At 41.6% G+C, this 21,226-nt stretch overlaps 1 protein-coding gene across 1 annotated transcript in view; it reads left to right on the top strand.

Annotated features, from left to right (window-relative positions):
- The window catches only part of LOC144604098 (syntaxin-binding protein 4), a 123,671-nt gene extending 103,593 nt beyond the window's left edge, over window positions 1-20,078 (top strand). Inside the window, exons 17-22 of the mRNA XM_078418220.1 lie at window positions 3,497-3,562; window positions 4,931-5,122; window positions 7,369-7,485; window positions 12,524-12,573; window positions 13,483-13,604; window positions 16,699-20,078. Of these exons, the coding sequence (XP_078274346.1) occupies window positions 3,497-3,562; window positions 4,931-5,122; window positions 7,369-7,485; window positions 12,524-12,573; window positions 13,483-13,604; window positions 16,699-16,823 (672 nt within the window). The 3' untranslated portion in view covers window positions 16,824-20,078. The remainder of the gene's footprint in view (window positions 1-3,496; window positions 3,563-4,930; window positions 5,123-7,368; window positions 7,486-12,523; window positions 12,574-13,482; window positions 13,605-16,698) is intronic.
- The last annotated feature ends 1,148 nt before the right edge of the window (window positions 20,079-21,226 follow it).

The following is a 21,226-nucleotide window of genomic DNA, read 5'->3' as shown; positions in this document are numbered from 1 at the left end:
AATTGTTAGCTGAGGGGAAGGTGACAAGGAGGCATACAATCAGTAAAACTAATCAGGACAGTGAAACTAGTCAGAGAACTTGGGTAGGAGAGGGACGGGGTGAGAAGGGAAGCAAGGGTGACTTGACGTTAGAGAAATCAATATTCATATCACTGGGTTATAAGCTGCTCAAGCAAAATATCTCTTCTTGGGAAGACAAGATTGACATTTCTAATCCCAATTGAAGTCCCAAAACTTCTGAGAGGTCCTTGCTGCAGTTACTGTAACTGCACTCTGAGATGAGGTTAGAGTGCTCAGGGACTCCAGTCTCACACTAACAATGTCCTGTTTTCCAGCAGTCATGCTCAGAAATCTGGGTGCTGGCCCCATGTTGGATGAGTAACTTCATTGCAATAGACAAGAACAGTGCTGATGGAGGACAGAGACATTTTAGATCATTTGCCGTTTTCGAATCCATTGAGTTAATAAAATATATTAAGTTCAGTTTAGAGATACATGGAAACAGGTCGTTTGGCCCACTGAGTTCACGCCCACCATTGATCACTCATTTACACGAGTTGTATATTATCTCATCCACACCCTACACACCAGGGGCAATTTCCAGAAGCCAATTAACCTACAAGCCTGCACGTCTTTGGGATGAGGGAGAAAACCGGAGAAATAATCGCCCGGAGAAAACCCAACGTGGTCACAGGGAGAACGTGCAAACTCTGCACAGACAGCACCCGAGGTCAGGATCCAACCCGGATCTCTGGCGTTGTGAGGCAGCAGCTCTTCCCGCTGCACCACTGCGGCGCCCATTAACTTGTTTTTTAAAATGCACATTCGTATTTTCATTTGTGTTTCTCTTAAAATAAAGCGAACTTACTTTTCAGTAGTAGGATTCATTTTTGATATTTTAAAAATATTTTTCAGTGTGGGAAGTCCATTTTTTTGGACAGTTTGTGCGGCGTTGGTACGTGAGGTTGGCAGGAACCTGCAGTTTGTGCCCTATCCAAACACCTGCCTTCCTTGACATGGTCTTGGATTTGGAGGTGTTGTTGAGAAGGTCGCATCAAGTGGTATATAAGATGGATAGTGCACTTTGCCGTTGTTCTGTGCAGGTGTGGAAGGAATATATGGATGTTTCCACTGGTGGGAGAGTATAGGACCAGAGGTCGTAGCCTCAGAATTAAAGGGCACTCTTTTAGAAAGGAAGTGAGGAGGAACTTCTTTAGTCAGAGGGTAGTTAATCAGTGGAACTCATTGCCACAGAGGGCTGTGGAGGCCGTCAGTGGATATTTGGAAGGCAGAGATAGACAAGTTCATGATTAGAATGGGTGTCAAAGCTTATGGGGCGAAGGCAGGAAAATGGGAATAGGAGGCAGAGATCAGCCGTGATTGAATATTTTAAAAAACTACAGATGCTGGTGTAAATCGAAGGTAGACATAAAATGCTGGAGTAACTCAGCGGGTCAGGAAGCATCTCAGGAGAGACTGAAGAAGGGTCTCGACCCAAAACGTCACCCATTCCCTCTCTCCTAAGATGCTGCCTGACCCGCTGATTTACTCCAGCATTTTGTGTCTAGCCATGATTGAATGGCGGAGTAGACCCAATGGGCTGAATGGCCTAATTCTACTCCTGTAACTTGTGAACTTGTGAATGAAAGTTTAAGACTGTTTTGCCTGGGTGGTTATGAAGCTTCCTGTTAAAGCTGCAACTCATTTATTTTAGTTTCTGGTCAATGACAGCGCCTGGTATGTTACTGGAGTGCGGATTAGTAGGTTAATGGACCTCTGGTAAATTGACCCTAATGTGGAGGGAGTGCATGAGAAAATGGGATAATAGAACTAATGTGAACGGGCGATCGATGGCCGGCATGGACTCAATGGACCGAAGGGCCTGTTTCCATATTGTATCTCTAAACATTCAAAATTCTGCAGGCTTTATTGAAAAGTAAACTTTTTTTTAAAAACAGAAACAAGTTTTAAATTATTTTGTAACTGAATTCGTCAAATAAAAAGATGATCACATTTTACACACACGTCTGTGCTTTACTAATTTTGCCCATTGCTTTCAATTGGCCTGGTATGTTTGTATTAGGTTTAACTTGACACTGGGGAAGCACAGAGATGTATTGATCCAAGGACTCAATAGATAGACACAAAGTGCTGGAGCAACTCAGTGGGTCAGGCACCATCTCTGGAGAGAAGGAATGGGTGACATTTCGGGTCGAGACTTCTTCAGACCCCATGACAGGCTCCAGGATAGTTCAGGGGGATGATGCAGGTGACCTAGAGCTGGCCCATAACTAGAGCAGAAGAATGTGCTTGGGGAAGCAATGCTTCAGGCCATTTACAATCCCATGTTTAACTCAACATTCTTCGTTTATATGAATAATATGGTTTTATTTTATTACTATGGTATATAATTCAGCAATTAAGATCGAACACATGGCTTCAGGAGAAATTAGAATAATTACAGCAAAATATTAACTTTGCTATTTGTTAATTTTAAACATTGTACATCGTGAGTCAACCACTCAGCAAAATCGACAATTATAAAGTACCCATTTGCGTAGGAATATCATGAACTCAAGATAACCCAGAAGTATGGATATTATTGCAACACAGAGGAGTAGTGAACTATGTGTAGGAAGGAAAAATTTAGACGGGTCTTGACTCGAAACTTCACCAATTCCTTTTCTCCATAGATGCTGCCTGACCCGCTGATTTATTCAGTTGTGAACTGTGCATTAGATATGGTGGCCTAGTGGTTAAGCTCTTGGAATTACAACCCAAGTGTTGCCCCATTGATCCAGAGATGTGAGTTTGAAACCCACCATGGCAGCTGGGAAATTCAAGTTAAAATGTTTTAATAAATGTGGAATCGAAATAAAAACTAGCCTTAGTACAGGTACTGTGAAACTGTTGGATTTTGTTAAGCCCATTTTGGTTCACCAGTGACCTTAGAAAACTAGCCGACCTTACCACACCAATGTAATAAATGTTTAATTGCCTGCTAAGTTCATAGGACAGAAGATGGACAAAGGTAGTCAGCATTGCCAGTGATTCAAGTGTTTATTTGACACGAGCACCAGATATGAACCAGAAATTCTTGCACTAATGGTTGGTGAGTTGGTGTTGCCAATCCATACTGATTGAGGTTTGCCGATGAAGAAGTCGAGGATCCAGTTGTATAGAGAGGAGCAGAAAACCAGTTCCCTCAATTTGACAAAGCGTTTGGAGGTATGATGGTTTTAAGTTGCAAACAATATCAATGCAAACAGCAATATCACATAACCAGCAGTGGTATAGATAGCCACAAAATGACTTTAAGGATATTGATTGAGGGCTAACGTTTGACCAGGATCCTAGTCTCCAAATCGGGTTTTAAACCTTTCCCTTCCATTTACGATGCTTATTGTTTCATCCAAAAGTGTCAAAGTTTGTTAATTAACCTCAAGGTAGAGATCGACCAAAACCAGTCCCATTGAATCCTTCTTTGTTACTGTAGGCTCTTGTAAAGGAAACAGAGAAGAGCAAGAAATCGCTGGAGGATGAGCTGCAACAACTCACTCAGGTTAGTGAGAACTCTGGCTGTGGGTGTGGGCAAGAATGTTACTCGGATGCAAAGAATGACATTGATGGTGTTTGCATTGGATGATCTCAGCTCTGGCAGAACTTGAATGATGAAGTGTGAACTGGAGAGAAAAGAGCTAATTTTTGATTAACTCCTTTCATGACCTTATGACAATATAAAACACCTTGCAAATAATAAAATATTTCCACACTGTCATCATGGTTACAATGCGGGAAATGCAGGAGTTAATTCATTCAAAAACATCAACGAGGTAAATGGCCAATTAATCTGATTTAGTGAGATTGACTGAAGACTTAAGAATTGTTCCAGTTACTGGGGATAACTTGGCACTTTTTTGAAATAGTACTGGGATCTTTTACATCTAACTGTCCCCTCTGAAACAACAACTCCAACGCTGTTGCGTTCCATATACGCTGCTTTGAAGGATCATCTTGGGCTAAAACCTGACTTGGAAGCTAAAGTGTTACCATCTTGGCCATGGGTAGTATAGCTTAGCAACTACATAGTATAACTTAACAACTCAAGGACAAGTAAGATTTTTTTTCTCATTACAATGAAAAGGGGAAAGTGAGATAGATTTTTGCTGGCATCTCTTGAGCACCAAGCAACTGAGAAATCACAGGAAAGAGGAGCACATGTGCTGCATCACAATATGCCATGGTCCTTGGCCAAATTTTGTCTCTGACCTTGGTCGTGAAGTGGTCAACCAAAGTAGTACAAGTGACAAGCAGGCAGATTATGCTCTGCACTTATAAAACTGATTGACCATAGCCAGAGTCTAATGTCAAATGTTTGTTACTACACTTTAGAAAGGATGTGAAGATCCTAATGAGGATGCAGAGGTAAGTTACGAAAACGTTTCTAGTGTTGAGCAAAAGACAACAGTGCTGGAGTAACTCAGGGGTCAGGCAGCATCTCCGGATGATATGGATAGATGACGTTTTGGGATTTTTGAGATTTAATAGAGGGTACAAGATTACAAATTTAGATGTGAAAAATAAAGGTTACTGTTAAAAAGTGGATGAAAGACAGGGGGGGGGGGGGGGAGGGGGAGAGCAGATCTTAAGTGGTGGCCACAGACATAGGGGATGCGAGGATAAACATTTTTGCACAGGAGTGGTGAAAACCTCCATCCAGTGCCTGCTACAGTGGTGTAAAGAGAATGAAGCAGTCGGTCCCTTCAAATGGTAAATGGTCAGGCATGAAGCAAAAGATATTAAAAGCTACAGAAAGATAACAGGGGTGCAGAACAGAATGGGTTGCTCTACAAAGAGCCGTTGGATAGAGTGGCAGTGATCTTGTACGGTCAACATTACCCACACATTGTGTTTTTCTGAATCCTTGCAGAAAGCAACAACGGCGCTCACAGAGAACAGGGCTCTGCAGAGCAACTTGCGTTTGGCCGACTGCGTCAGGCACCAGGCCCTGAGTGCCGAGCAGGACTATGAGGAAGTGGTCCGGCTCCTGGAAGCGGAGATCGCCGACCTCAAATCAGAGCTGGCGGAGAAGCAGCAGAAGGGTTGTGCAGAGCTTTCAAAGGTGACTCATTTTCCCAATGTTGTGACATTCAGTAGTGACTAAGTGTGTACAGGGAAGGGGTGAAGCAATTCTCAGCCCAATTTGACCCGACACTGTGAAATTTCACTGGGTTTGGCTTCATCAAATTTTAGAACCACTACCCCACCTATCCTGAAGAAAGGTTTCAACCCGAAACGTCACCCATTCCTTCTCTCCTGAGATGCTGCCTGACCTGCTGAGTTACTCCAGCATTTTGTGCTCCACCTATCCTAATTGACCCAACGTCTGATAGGGTTACTGGCATGGAGGAATTGGGATGTTGTCTGCTGAACAGCTTACAAGTCCCTTATTGCATAAAATATATGCACACAAAAGTCAGAAATCATAGGTGACATTACGGCAATAAATATATTTCTAGTTGAATACAGTAAGTCTGTGGGAAATACCCTTTAACAAAATGTCACCAAAGTTTTAGGGCGGCACGGTGTCACAGCAGTATAGTTGCTGCCTTACAGCGCTAGAGACCCGGGTTCGGTCCCGACTACGGGTGCTGCTTGCACGGAGTTTGTACGTTCTCCCCGTGACCTGCATGGACTTTCTCCGAGATCTTCGGTTCCCTCCCACACTCCAATGATGTACAGGTTTGTAGGTTAATTGGCTTGGTAAATGTAAAAATTGTCCCCAGTGTGTGCAGGGTAGTGTTAATATGCGGGGATCGCTGGTCAGCGCGGACCCGGTGAGCCAAAGGGCTTGTTTCCACATTGTATCTCTAAAAAAAAGGAAAGAACATACTCTCAGTGGAAACATTACTAACGAAAATGCTGAACGTACACAGTTCATGTAAACACAGACATGGTGTTTGACATCTACCACAGTCGCCAGGTGTTAATAGAAAGAGACTGCCTGAACTTGCATTGGTTAAGTTGGAACCGCCTGCGAGAGTCCGGTTCTTTTCATGTTGGTACATGTAGGGAATCACTGAGGAAGCCACTGTTTTGGCTCCTGATTCCAAGCTTATGGGAATTCACTTTCACATCTTACCATCGTGAAAGATAAGCATGCGTAAAATCATGAAACCACGAAAGGAGGGTTTTGTTCCATATTCCAAGTTTGTCTCCATTAAATGTCCTTCGATTCCCTTAGAAGGGAATGATTGAGTCTGCCTCCACCGCCCTTTCACGTGGCACCTCAGGCAAGTCACTGCAAATTCTTTGAACGATGCTGCATTCCTCCATGAGGGAGCCTGAAGTGATGATAATCCCCCTCCACTTATGGTGAGGACTTTGCACAAACATGCGAAGCTAGATTGATATGCCACAGAGAACATTAACCCCATTAAATCCAAATGAGGAGAGTGGGTGAAAAAGACTAGGATAGACACAAAATGCTGAAGTGACTCAGCAGGCAGGCAGCAGCTCTGGAGAAAAGGAATAGGTGACATTTTGGGTCAGAATGTGCAACATCGCCCATTCCTTTTCTCCAGAGACGCTGCCTAACCTGCTCAGTTACTCCAACAGTTTGTGTCTATCTTCGGTATAAACCAGCATCTGCAGCTCCTTCCTACATGAGAAAAACTGGGAGTAACAATTAAAATATATATTTCAGTGCATTAAATGTTTTAAATTGTCTTTGACATTTTTTTGAAAAGGGCTTTGATAATTCTTCATCTTTTCTTTGAATATTTTTAAATGAGGCAGTCAAAAATATACATATGGTGTTATTGCTTTGACACTTCTAAGAAAGGAAACCTGGCAAAGATTAAGCAAACAAAGCTTTTACCCCTTTACAGTCAATAAGGCTTATGCTGCCCACCCTTGGAATGGTATAGTGTCGGGGGCAACTATGTGACCTTGTCATAAGGCATTCTGTTAGCTCTCTGCTGTAAATGCGTTAGCTGAACTTGGTCTGAACTTTATTCAGAAATTGGTGAAGAACTTTGAACAAATGATGGAACTTTGACCAAAAAACAAACCACTGGAGGAACTCAGTGGGTCAGTCAGCATCTGTGGAGGGAAATGGACAGATGGTGTTTCGAGTCAGGATTGTTTTAAGCACCCCAACCCAAAACGTCATCTGCCCATTTCACCCCCACGGTTGCTGCCTGACCCACTGAGTCCATCCAGCCGTCTGTTCTGAGCCAGGAGGAGAACCACAAAGTGAACTTTGTCCTCCATGATTTTCGCAACTTGGTGCCTTGCAAGGTAAACAGAAACGAGCGATAAATCCCCGAGAGCCTGCTCTGCTGATACTGAGATTTAATTTGCTAGGAGGAGACTCAGGACCTGCAACAAAAGCTGTCGGCTGCCGCCTGTCAGCTGGAAACATCCGAGCTCGCCCGCAAACGTTTGGAAATCTCGAACAAGAAGCTAATTTCCTTCGTTGAGGTGAGGCTTGTGCAATCGACAAACTACTTGGACAAGTGCGAAAGCTCATCTATTCAGAGTGCCACTCAAGGGTCAAGAGTGTTTTATTGTCGTATGTTGAGAAATAGAACAATGAAATTCTTACTTGCAGCAGCACATCAGATATGTAAACATAGTGCTCTGTAAAACCCGTAATAAACAAAAAAAAGTTCAGTATATATATTTTTTAAACAGTCAAATAAATAAACAATAATAGTGCAAAGTCAAAAGTGGGACTAGTACCACGGAAGGATTACAGTAGTACAGTAAGAGATGGGGTAGTGGGGAGAAAATGGTCAGCACCATATCATTTCTGACTTCCTGGCTTCGTGCCCCTTAGTTATTTCCCATGAGTGGGGCACAGTGGTCCATGCTGACTTCGGGTGTTGTCTGTGGATGTGGAATTTGCATCCATAGACCGTAGATTTCCTCCACTTTTCTCCCACATCCCGAAGATGTGCCGGTTTGGAGATGAATCTGCCTTTGTAAAATTGCCCCTAGTCTGCCAGAACTTGATGCAAATGTGGGATAACATAGAACCTGTGAGAACAGGTGATCGGTTGTCAGCATGAGCTTGGCAGGCCGAATGGCCTGTTTCCAGGCTGAATTTCCAAAATCTAAATCTGGTCTTTGACGCAATCTTCCAGCAGGACTCAAGCTTGCAGTAGTTCAAGGCGGCATCTCACTACTAAGTTTGCAAGGACTCTTAGGACTGGGCAATAAATGCTGGCCGTACCAATATCTCCTACGTTCTGTGACATGAATTCAAGAAGCAACAGTGTTGTTCCGCCACGGGATGTTAATTCCCAGCACAACACACCGAGCAGTTTCTGCAAGGACTCTCAAAACCGCTTTCCCAATCGGTGATGCCCCATCAATCTCTTAGCCTGGCAAAACGCTCAGTTCAATGGAGCCTTTGAAAGTTTATGAACATCCTTGACATTCAATTACGATCAGCACAAAATAAATTAAAAACGAAGATTATGTTAAATTACAAAAGCTAAAAAGCAGAAAATTAAAATCGTTAAAAGTAGCGCAACTAAATAATAAAAGCATATTACATATTTTTGCCCCAAGAACTGTTGCCTCCCATACATCTGAATGGGTCTGCCACACTAATACCAACTTTAACCTGACACAGGCTCAAGTGTATTACGCACCCCATGAGCTGAGTGGCCTGCAGAACATTGCGTAATCATTTTCTTGCTTACATGGCTATCAATCACGCTCCCCCACCCACCCCCCCCAAAACCCCACTCCTGTCACCAAATCAGTAGAATCACCAATTAACTAACAAGTCTTTGATATGTAGGTTTAGATTAACTTCCCTGCTTCCTATCCACCGAGAAAGAAACCCTGACACTTACTTTGCTTTCTTTGTGAGCTTCCTTTGCTGTGGGTGCACCTTTCGTGATACCCCAAGTCCTCTTTTGTTCTCCTACCCTATCTGGATTTGAACCTTTCAGGCAGTAAGTAATCTGTCTATTCTTCCTTGCACTTATCAGTGTTGAACATCAATTGCCATTTTTTTTTTAAACTGCAGAAGCTGGAAAACGGAAATAAAATAGAAAATGCTGGAATTACAAAGAAAGTCAGACAACCTATGTGAGCAGAAAAACAGTGCTAACATTTCAGGCCTGTCCTGCTGAGTATTTCTGGCATTTTATGTTTTTTATTATCATCTGCCAATTGTTTGTCCACTCTGCAAGTTTATTTAATTTCCTGTTGCATTTCTCCGAAGTAATGACTAGCCTAACAGCTTCATAATTTGGTGCCATCTGCAAATTGAAAAAATGATGAGTCTGATTCTAAAATCTAAGCCACCAACGTAAATTGTGAACAGCTGGTCCCCAGTGTTCATCTTCGTGGCACTCCACCTCATACCTCTGCTCTAGTGAATAACCAACCTTTCCTGACAAGCCTCTGCTTCTCGCTTGAAGTCAGCTCACAATCTATCTGGCCACTTCTGCCCTGACTCTGCATTCTTTGACATTCCTTCATCAGTGATGGGGTACCAAAGCCAAGGGCTTTTCAATATCCGGATTCATTACTCCATTACTGTTGAGCACTTCAAAAATGTCATCATGGTCAGTCAGGCAAGACTTCTTTCAAAATCCATGCTGACAATTCATTGTTATTCTTTTTATTTCTGGACTTTGTTCCTTTCTCGCCTTTATAGAGATTTTGTATTTTTTCTTCCCACTGACTGGAATGTTGTTTTGCCTATAATAGTCGGTGCATTCTGTTCCCCTTCTTCAATATACATCATATCTTAACCCCTATCCTTTACCTCTGTATTTGGTCTAATGAATTTCTAAAGGTGTGTAGAAATAGCACTGCTTCTCCCTAAATCCATCCAGTCCACGAGATCTACTTTTAATTATTTATTCACTTTTAAATGCAGTTATCTCCTTATTCATTTTATAATATGGTAAAATGTCACTTATTCTATCTCCCTGGTAAACAATGAAGCAAAATGCTGATTTAATATTTTGGCCATCTTCTGTTAGTAGTGTCCTGACCATACCTTAAAGATTCTATTCCCATCCCAACCGTACTTTTTTTTTAAATTGATGAGTCTATAAATTACTTTTGCTGTGTGTTTCTTCATTATTTAATAATTCATCATGCGATCCTAATTTGTTCAGCCTCCCTTATTCTCTTCACTTTCTACGTTAGCATAGACTACTCTGCATCTTTTACTTAATGTAGCCAAATCATGTCAAGCCAGGTCGAGTTTATTGTCGTGTGCACAAATATGGTGAGGTACTGATATAATGAAAATCTTGTTTGCAGCAGAATCACAGGCACAGACTCTTCTGACATCAATAATAATTACTTCCTTGGTTTTCTGGATGTTGTGTATGAGGTGGTTGTTGTGGCAACACTCAGCTTTCTCCGGTATACTCACTCACCATCGCTCATGATTTAGCCCATGAGTCAAGAATCAAGAATGGTTTATTGTCAAATGTCCCTGACAGAACAATGAAATTCTCACTGGCAGCAGAACAACAGTACTCAGTACTCTATAACCAAAGTAATAATAAACAAAAACAAAAAAGTTCAGTGTGTGTGTGTGTATATAAAACAAACAATACTCATGCTAAAAAACAAAACCAATGTCCCCAAGTCTATGTTGTTCACAGTTTACTGTACATAGAGGTTGAAGTGTTTAATAGCCTGATGACTGTAGGGAAGCTGTTTTTGCTAGATTCACTGTTTGTATCCCTTCATTTTCACCTTTTCCATGGCTAACAATGGACCATTGTGGGCTCCACCTTCCCTTGATTATCATTGCCGGCTGATTTGTTCTGCACATTTTCATACCTCTAGTTTCCCTCTCCCCTGACTCTCTGCCTGAAGAAGGGTTTCGATCCAAAACGTCACCTATTCCTTTTCTCCAGAGATGCTGCTTGACCTACTGAGTTACTCCAGCATTTTGTGTCTATCTGTGGTGTAAACTAGCATCTGCAGTTCCTTCCTACACGAACTGCTCCTGAACCTGGACGTCTCCGTTCTCAGGCTCCTAAACCTTCTTCCAGACGGCAAGAGTGAAAGGAGAGCATGGCCAGGGTGGCGTGGATCACTGATGATGCTGATTTGGGAACCCCATTCCCTTAACCCTTTTATGTTCCTTTTCAGCATAATTAAAATTGAGAGAGATGAAATCCCTCCATGAGTAATAGCCCATGTTTCTCTCTCATTTCCCGAATTTATCTGCACATTTTTCAAGTCAGAGATCTTCGACTATTAGATATTAAGGCTCTGCCTTACAGTACAATTGATCCTTGTTCTCTATTAACTCAATTTATATAGATTCCATATCCTGACAATTGCACTCAATTTTTCTACTATCATTACGTTATCCCTAAAAAGTCCCGTTGCTTTCACTCATATTTCTACTGTATCTACTTTTGCAAAACATGTTACACCCAGCAATCTTTTAATTCTCAGAACTGATCTTCTGCATGTTTCTCAATAATCTCTCCTGTCTCTGTTCCTCCCAAAATGTGATTTCCTCCAGCTTCTAATTGTTAATGCCAGTGTGTCTAGCCACACAGAGAGTTTAACTCACGTTCAATGAGATCATAAGACCATAAGACACAAGAGCAGAACTAGGCCATTTGGCTCATTGAGTTTGCTCACCATTCAACCATGGCTGATATATTTTTGCCTCTCAACTCCATTCTCCTGCCTTCTCCCCATAACCTTGGCCGCCTCCTCCTTGTTCCTCCCCATGTGATTTGTTCCAACAAGTAGTTCCTTCCCAATTTTCCCTCTAGCTTTCATGAGGTATATTTCACCATGGCACTGGGCAGTCGTGCACCCTTTAGGATTCTCATCCTTGGCTGCAAAGGACACCGTCCATGCATCTCCCATGACCACATTTCCATTCTGCTCTTGCAATCTTGCACAGCAGTCTGAGCCATGGTACGAGGGGTTGCAGTGCGGTTGTCCAATCTGGTGTTTTACCCCTCGCCCAGGTTGCAAGTGCAGAAAGTGTGCCCGTTCACCAGCTCCAATGTCTGCAGGACCTTCTTCACAACCTCTTGTAAACCACTGCCCAGCTCGACCTCAGCTCACAGCCTCCCAGGAAAGATCACAAAAATGAGCCAAGCAACCATGTGGAGTGTCCCCATGTGCCAAGAATATTGTAGGCCAGAGACAGGACCAATTGATATTTTCCTTCCCACCCTTTGTGTTTGCTGACAAAATGAATGATTCTTACTACTTTATATACTTGGTATCAGTATGAATTATGAAAAAAATGGGATCACACAGAAATGGTAACAAAGACCACATGTAGAATTTGTTGCCTCTGCCAAGTGTCGTGATGATGGGAATATTATCAGTTACGTAAATAAAATAAAAAGGGAAGTGTAACTTTTGAAAACCTTGCATTCACCCAAACTGATATCATAGCACTAAAAGTGCAACTAACTGATTAAAGTTAAGTTGGGAATTACCTTCATTTTCTCTTTGAAAAGCTTCAGTGATGACTATTTTTTTTCTCCCGCAGAAAGTCCACAAAGTTCTAGCAAATGGCACCTTACACCGGAGTGATCAAGGGTAAATGGCAAAATTCAACTTATTTTGTGCCATAGATGTTATTTTCATGTCACTGAAAATGATCGTTGAAAGCAAGTCAATTGTTGTATTTATATGGCATACCGTTTCTCTTCAATCATGTCCGTGAAACTAGAATAGAGACCCAAGAGTCTGCAGATTCTCTGATCTGGAGACTTTGAATCCGGAGGAACTCGGCAGGTCAAGCAGCATTGTGGGGGGGGGAAGGAATCATCAATGTTTCAGGTCATCACCCTGTATCGGGACTGAGAGTGGAGTGGGAAGATAGCCAGTATAAACAGGAGAGGTGAGATAGTAGGTGACAGGTGGACCATGGAAGGGTGACAGCTGATGGGCAGATAAAGCCAGATGGGCAAGTGGCAGGGGTGGAGTTAACAAACAGGCAGATGGAAAGAAAAGGCAGATGGAGTCGTGGAAGGATGAAAATGGAGACAATAACTGCGGGGTGAAAAGCAGCAACAAGAAGGCTGCCGATGCTGGAATCTGATAGAACACAAAGTGCTGGAGTAACTCAGTGGGTCAGGCAGCATCTCTGGTGGACGTGGATTGGCAAAATTTATAGACTGAAGTATCCAGATCTGAAACATTGCCTATCCATATCCTTCAGAGATGCTGCCTGAAGCGCTGACTCACTCCAGTGCTTTGCGTTTTCTACACAAGATTCCAGCATCTGCAGTTACTGTGCGTCTATCTCTCTGGAATCTGATAAGGAAGGAAGGATGGCGATGATAGAAACCAATGAGGGACAGGTGGAACCATCTCCCTCACCTGCATCTCAGCGTTTATGAATTGTGACTTGATATTTATACGAATGCACTGAAATTTGGGTCCGCTGTGCTTTTTTTTTGTTGTAAGGAATTGATCGCTTCTACCCTTTGCCTCTCACTTCAGAGTAAATCAGTGCAAGAAAACCAGGAGAGAGAGCAGGCTGGCGCCTCCTGGGTCAGAAGGGCAGCTCGTCACCGAGGCCAAGGAACTGATGCAGTGGGTCCGTTCTCCACAATCTGACAATGGTAAGAAGCAGGCACTCTGAGTGAGAACGGGTACTGCACCATCGTAGGGTAATGATTGTCATTTTTTTAATCACCGTGTTGAAAGTATTGTAGCTCTGAAGCAAGAGGTGTCACAGAATTTTGCTTTGTATTAATCCCTTCCTGCACTTAGTTCATCCAAAACTCACACTCAGTCCTGTTTTTCCCATCAACCCTTTGCTCATTTGACTTTCATTGCCGTCAATTGGATAACACTTCAGTTTGTAAATGTTTACAAATACCCCCATTGCTTCACCCCCTTCTTTTCTCCAACACCCATTCCAGACCTACAATCCTTAGCAATCTCTGTGCTTCTCAAATACAGAATTGTCTCCATTTCCACTCTCATTGATTTGTTATTAATGGCTGTACCTTCAACTACCTAGGGAACTAGGCAGTACCCCACCTAAACGCTCACATTTCTATCCAGAGCATCTCCTTTAACATTTAAGCTTCTCCCATTAACTAACTGAACTGTTATTACCGTGTGTGGTTTGGTGTTGATTTATATTTGATAAACTTTGTCTTCAACACCTATTAGCTTTTTATTGTACTGGGAATATTTTAATGTCATAGCAGTGTGTATGTGTGTGTGTGTGTGTGTATGTGTATATGTATGCACACATATACATATGCATGTGTATATAATATGTATATGTATATACATATACATCCACACATATGTGTGTGTGTGTGTGTGTATATGTATGCACACATATACATATATGTGTACACATACACATACACAAATGTGTGTGTGTGTGTATATACACACACACACAAACATATACACACACTGTACTCCAATGAATCATTATCAAGCAAACATTGACACCATGCCACAAGAGGCTATAGTAGCACCTCGTATTCCGCCTAGGTAGCTTACAGCTTAACAGTATATAAATTCTCCAATTTTAGGTAACCCCACCCCATCTTTGGTCTCTTCTTCTTTCCTTCCCCATCTCTTTCTTGACTCCTTCCCTGCCACCTATCCCCCTCCCTCGGGCTTTATATTTCACACCTCTTCTCTCCTTATCAACATCCGTTTATCTTGTTTATCTGTTTATCAAAACTGAGGGGTGTCATTAAGCCACTTTAAATAGGCAAATATTTCCTTTCACATCAGGATGGAAGGATATGTGCACCAGCATTCATAATCTTGCACTGATGATTATTGGACATAGGGGTTAACCTCTCATCCAAAGTTGATCTTTATCACTTCTCAAAGACCATAAACATCTGGAGAGTGAGAAGGAATAAGGGCAAAAACTTGAAAGAATTTAATTCTTTATGTATCTCCTTTTCAAGGATGGGGTAAATGCTATAAAGTATCTAACCACATGGTGGTGCCAAAGTTAAATTAAATTGAATTTAAAAGCAAAATACTGGAAATACTCAGCTTGGAAGTGCAAGATTGCTGATTCAATTTACAGCATTCTTACACAGAATCTGTATGTCATTTTATTAAAATAAAAATAGAAATCTATAAATAACCTGGGAGCTTAATCACTGTGAATGTTAAAAATAAGAAACAATTAATGTCATCATCCGTGTGCTCATTTCAGTGCAGTTTTCTCTTGTAACTCAATGGTCATTCTTAAAAATTGCAACTTGAATTAACAACATGAAAGATTCTAGATAGCAGAGTTGGTTTTTGATTTATGGAAAATTGATTCTCAGAATGGTTTACATGCTGTTGTGGCTTGAGATGGTGATGGTGTTGCGATTTGCATTGCTCAGAATTTGTTAACCCTGCAGTTCAAGTACATGTTTGATGGTGGAACATTTTCTCTGAGTCCTTGTCAACTAGAGTTTGAAAATAACATTAGCCTATATTGAATTGGAAGGTTTACATTAAAAATGATCCAAATATCAAATTTGTGGGACGGCAGACCATCATATGACCAAGCCTATGTGGTCAATATATAATTGGTAGGTTGTGGAGGTAACAGAACACAGATGGAATCTGTACATTCAGTTGGTATTGCTGACCATATCACGTCATTAGCACTCTGCACCCTGTCCATGAATTTATTTCAATTGTTTCCATGAAATAAATTTCAGAAGGTACAAAACACTGACACAACTATTTGGTGCAACTAGAAGATAGACATAAAATGCTGGAGTAACTCAGCGGGTCAGGCAGCATCTCTAGAGAAAAAGAATAGGTAACATTTCTGGTCAAGACCCTTCATTGGACATGACTTGGACATTGGACTTATTTGGCGATACTGGCTGGAGATACATTTCTAGACAACAGAGTATTGTCCATCACTATATGCACGATAGTAAGATCAGAAAGATTACAATTGGGATTGTTCAGTCCTACTGCAGAACCTTTCAAAAATGACTGATGAACATGAAAGGACGAATATTTCCAGTCGTGGGAGGGACTAGGAACAGCGGGTGGAGCATTAGAATAGAAGGCCATACCTTTCTAATGACGACGAGGAGGAATTTCTTTAGCTAGAGGATGGTGAATCTGTGGAATCCATTGCCACTAAATGCTGTGGAGGCCAAGTCATTGGGTAATTTTAAAGCGGAGATTGATAGGTTCTTGATTAGTCAGGCTGTCGAAGGTTATGGGGAGAAGGCAGGAGAATGGAGTTGGGAGGGAAAAATAGATCCGTCATGATTGAATGGCGAAGCAGACTTGATGGGTCCAATAGCCTAATTCTGCTCCTCTTGTCTTATGATAATGGATAGACGGTTTGGAGGTAAGTTTAGATGAGGAATCTCTGAGACTCAACTGCAGCACAAATATTAAGATATCTGGTTGGAACATTTCCACACTGCTGGCCCATTACCTTGCACATTTTGAGTGAATGGGGATTAAGATCTACTGGGAGACGCCATGTATTAGGACTATATTGAACAGCCCAAAATATTTTATTTGCTTTCCACTTGCCTTGAACTGGTGAAGAACTAACGCCCCAGTGAATGGTACAAAATTAAGTGAGATACCTACCACAGTGTTTAGGTTTTGATTCATGGTCTGCGACACGTTTATGCTCTGACTCCAGGGCGAGTACATTGCTTTTCCAAAAGTTGTCATGCTTATTTTGCTCCTCTGCAGCCGAGCTCACTGGACAACATGGTCTCCCCTCACAGGAGCTGGCAGTGCAGAAGACTACCCAGGGGAAGAACGTTCCTTCACATGCGCCCAAAGCCAGCCAGCTGCAAGAAATGTTATTTATCTAAAAATAATGTAAAGACATATTCTATTCTTATCAAGACCTACTGTTAATATATATATATATATATATATATATATATATATACACATACATATATATAATGTAAATGGAATGTACAAAAAATATTTTTGTGTTGGAAGATACCAGTCCTGAGATGCATGATCAGCGCTTTCTTCAAAACATGGGAGGAAAAAGAAATGAGGGACCTGTATAACCAACCCTGCTGCTTTTAATTGGCCATCTTGCTGATGGGTAACTTGCTCTGAAAAGATGGTCTAAACCAGCCACTAGGCCCCTCATCAGCATTGAACCATCAGTATGGAGTTTGTACGCTCTCCCACCTGCGTGGGTTTTCTCCGGGATCTCCAGTTTCCTCCAACACTCCAAAGAGAGAGTTTTGTAGGTGAAGTGGCTTGGTAAAATTGTAAATTATCCCTAGTGTATGTTCGATAGTGTTAGTGTGTGGGGACTGCTGGTCGGCTTGGACTCAGTGGGCCGAAAGGCCCGTTTCCACACTGTATCTCTAAACTAAACTAAACTAAACAGTTCGAAGAATTGGGTTTTGCAATTTGTAATAGAGGTTGTACTGAAGGTTCAAAGGAGCAAGCAGGGTACTGGCATAGAGGAGTAAATGCCCAGGGGAGGATCGGCTATGACCATACTATATGGCAGAGCAGGCTTCAGGCATCGAATAGTCTACCTTCTGCTCCTATTTTCTTGTGTTCTTATTCCTGCATTTATTTTCTACTTTAGCAGTGAAATCAATATTTCTGCAAATTGATAAAGTATAGCCTCAGTCCACCTGGGCCTACCTGATCTCCCGGTTGCCAAACACTTTAATTCCCCTTCCCATTCCCATTCCCATTCCCATTCTGACCTTTCTGTCCTAGGCCTCCTCCATTGCCAGAGTGAGGCCAAACGCAAATTGGAGGAACAGCACCTCATATTTCGCTTGGGCAGCTTATAACCCAGTGGTATGAATATTCATTTCTCTAACTTCAAGTAACCCTTGCATCCCCCCTCTCTTTCCATCCCCTCCCCCACCCAAGTCGTACCAGCTTCAAAGTCGTCTTTGTTTTTAAACCAAAAAATAATTTATTCAATTATTTACAATAATATGTACAGTACGAATTAAATCAAAACAATACCCACCACCATAATACAAGTCAAACAAATATTCTTCAATACTAAATATACTATTATACAACTATATCACCATCCTTATTGTCTCATCGACTGTAACTCGTTCTCACCCTAACAAACAGCTAACAATGGCCTGTTTCCTTTATCATCGTTACTTTTTTGCATATCTTTTATTCATTTGTTCTATATCTCTCCACATCACCGTCCATATCACTCATTTCCCTTTCACCAGACTCTCAGTCTGAAGAAGGGTCTCGACCCGAAACATCACCTATTCCTGTCTCCACGGATGCTGTCTAACCCACTGAGTTACTCCAGCTTTTTATGTCTATCTTCTGTGCAAACTGAGCAAAAAACAGCCCTCTGCCGAAATATTTCAAGAAGTCACAATACATGACATAATTATACAACACTTATTGTGAACAATGTAAACCAACAGGTAATAAAAACAGAAAATGCTGGAAGCATTCAGCAGCAAGTCAGAAACACCTGTATGGGAAACAGTTTTTTTCTTTCCGAATAAAGACTGAAGCTGTAACATTTTCCATGAGTAGAAATTCATCTTCCCTTTTACTACATCAGCTCCTCTCCCATAATCCGTCACTGACTGCACCGAATAAATGGCTGGAAAGTATACAAAAAATGTACACACAAAATTACCAGTTTCAAGCCTCTTTTAATGCATTTCAAAGTAAAAAACAGACATTATAAAATAATATGAATATGTCACTGTACATTTAAGTAAATTCGCACATTAATTGATAATCAGCCCAAAAAGGTGGTAATTGGCTGTTTTATATTCCACCACTGATTTTCTGGCACTCTTGGTTCCAGAGCTTTGCTGGTTTATCCAGCAGGCCAAGGAAGTCGGCTATGGGGATAGATTTGCTGGCTCCAGCTGGGCTGGAGGTCCAGAGCCCCGGACGCAGGTTGCAAATTCGACCGATCGATCCGCCATGGAAGTCCCGATGAGGTCGAGATTGGCTGCCTTGCCCAGCCTAGGTGCCACATTTTCAGGGAGACTTCCAGGGCGCAGGGGATTTTTCGCAGAACCTATAGTGGCCGAATTGACAAATTGGCCATGGAAGTCCCGATGAGGTCGAGACTGGCTGCTTTGCCCAGCCTAGGTGCCACATTTTCGGGGAGACTTCCAGGGCACGCAGGTGAAGGGGGGGGGGGTTCTCGTTAAACCCCTAGCGACCTCTAAAGGAACCTAGTGTTCGTTACAAGTTTATTATACATCTTTTAGTTTTTTTTCTTTCTTTTTTTTGATCTGATTTCTCCGTTTATTTGGCAAAGTGAAAAACGCGGAAACCATGCAAAAAGCGCGGAAAATGCATTTTAAAAACGCGGAAATCCTTGGAAACTTCACATGCCTGTGGAGATAACATGTTTTCGACTGAGACCCGATATACAAAGGGTATTCTATCGAGTTTAGTCAATTATCAGAGTGTTATACTCTGAGGAGAGATTCTTGATGTCAATTAATAGATCTAAATAGATTTAAACAAGAGCACGTCCTCGAGTCTCTTGCTGCTCTCTTAACACTATTTATATTATTATTTATTAAATTTGACCTGAAGAGCAAGTCCTGCTTAGAACCGAATATTTTGATTAGGAAGGCCATTAAAGGCTATGGGAGAATGCAGGAGAATGGGGTTGAGAGGGGAAAATAGATCAGCCATGATTGAATGGCAAAGCCTCGATGGGCTGATGGGACTACTTCTGCTCCTTTAGTGATGGCAATAGGTCAGATGCGTTATTTTGAGATAACACTATTTCATCCTGGAGATGAGCCTTGAACTGTTAACAGATTCGTCCAGACACACAGAGTACATCTGGAGTACTTTAAGGATTAATAGAAAGTATGCATCAGGTATGTTTAGAACTCTACTGCACATCATCTGTAATTTGATTATAATGGAAGTCCAGGAACTGGTATTAACCATGTGCTAAGCATTAAAAAAATGTTGCTTCTCAGAATAAAGCTGTGTAAATAAGTATTTCTATTTGTAACTATATACAATATTTCTAGTTGCAAAAAAAGTATTTTTTTTATTTATAAAGAGAATTCTTCAGCTTCCGAAGAACTGTGTAGTTATTGCGCATTAAATAATGGTGAAAATAAATCATGAATTTTGGGATGCAGAAACTCAATTTTTTAAACATATTTTCCCCCAGGTTGATATCTATTATAAGCCAAATGTTAGGTTGTAATAATCACTCACGAGTTACCAAAAAAGACACATTGCTGCCAATAGTTTGTTCATTCTCCCGTCCTCACCAGAAGCAATTATTGCACATTCCTCAACACCTTCCTAAAAGTCTGACATTGAAAAGGTTTTATGTGTGTGGTCACACGAGCTGGGTGGGCTTGTGTAATAATCAGCAATGATACCCACATCCAGTCGGGTGTTAGCTTATTTTTTAGTAAAACTGGGACAATGCAGTGTTGAAAAAGTGCAGGTTAATTAAAGATTCATGTTGTCGAGACTCGATGGTTGTCGAGCCATCCAGGGCAGGTAGGCAAGTTGAACCACTTCAGTTTGCCCACAAAATCATTTCCTTTGAGGCTTTTAGAACACAAGTGGGTTGCGTCATATTAAAATGATTTCTCTATAATGCACACAGCTTTAGAGAAATGGACTATGCAAAACAGCATTAATTGTCATGTCCATTTAAATCCCCAATGGTTACTGTAATAGCTGCCTGCCCTAAAGTGAGAAAATGAAACTCAAGAATCCCACAATGATGACACCACCCACAACTCAATTCCTTTAATTATGCGTCAGTTATGAGTCAGTGAGTAGCACTCTCACTTCCCCACCTGAAGAATCAGCCCATTGACATAAGCAAAATGCAGCTCACAACAATACAGCTCACCCCCTCCATGGCACACTGGTCAATCTGAGGAGCACCTTCAGCAACACACTGGTTCCACCAAGATACAAGATCCATGTTCCCTGTGGCTATCAAACTGTACAACTACTCCCCCTTCCGTCGTAGGGAAGACCGACTCCCATTCCCACTACCCCCTCCCCTCTTGGATAAGATGTTAAACTGAGGCCTCATGCATTCCTTCAATAGTTTGAATAGATCTACAACACAATTCCATTTGGGGATTATCCTGATGGATTGATCAATATACATCTGTTTCAGTTTGTGTAGGAAGGAACTGCAGATGCTGGTTTACACCAAAGATAGACACAAAAAGCTGGAGTAACACATCCCTGGAGAAAAGGAATAGGTGATGTTTTGGGTCGA

The sequence above is a fragment of the Rhinoraja longicauda genome, chromosome 21 (assembly GCF_053455715.1).
Source record: "Rhinoraja longicauda isolate Sanriku21f chromosome 21, sRhiLon1.1, whole genome shotgun sequence".
In the NCBI taxonomy this organism is placed as follows: Eukaryota; Metazoa; Chordata; class Chondrichthyes; order Rajiformes; family Arhynchobatidae; genus Rhinoraja; species Rhinoraja longicauda.
This window is presented reverse-complemented; position numbering and strand designations above follow the sequence as displayed.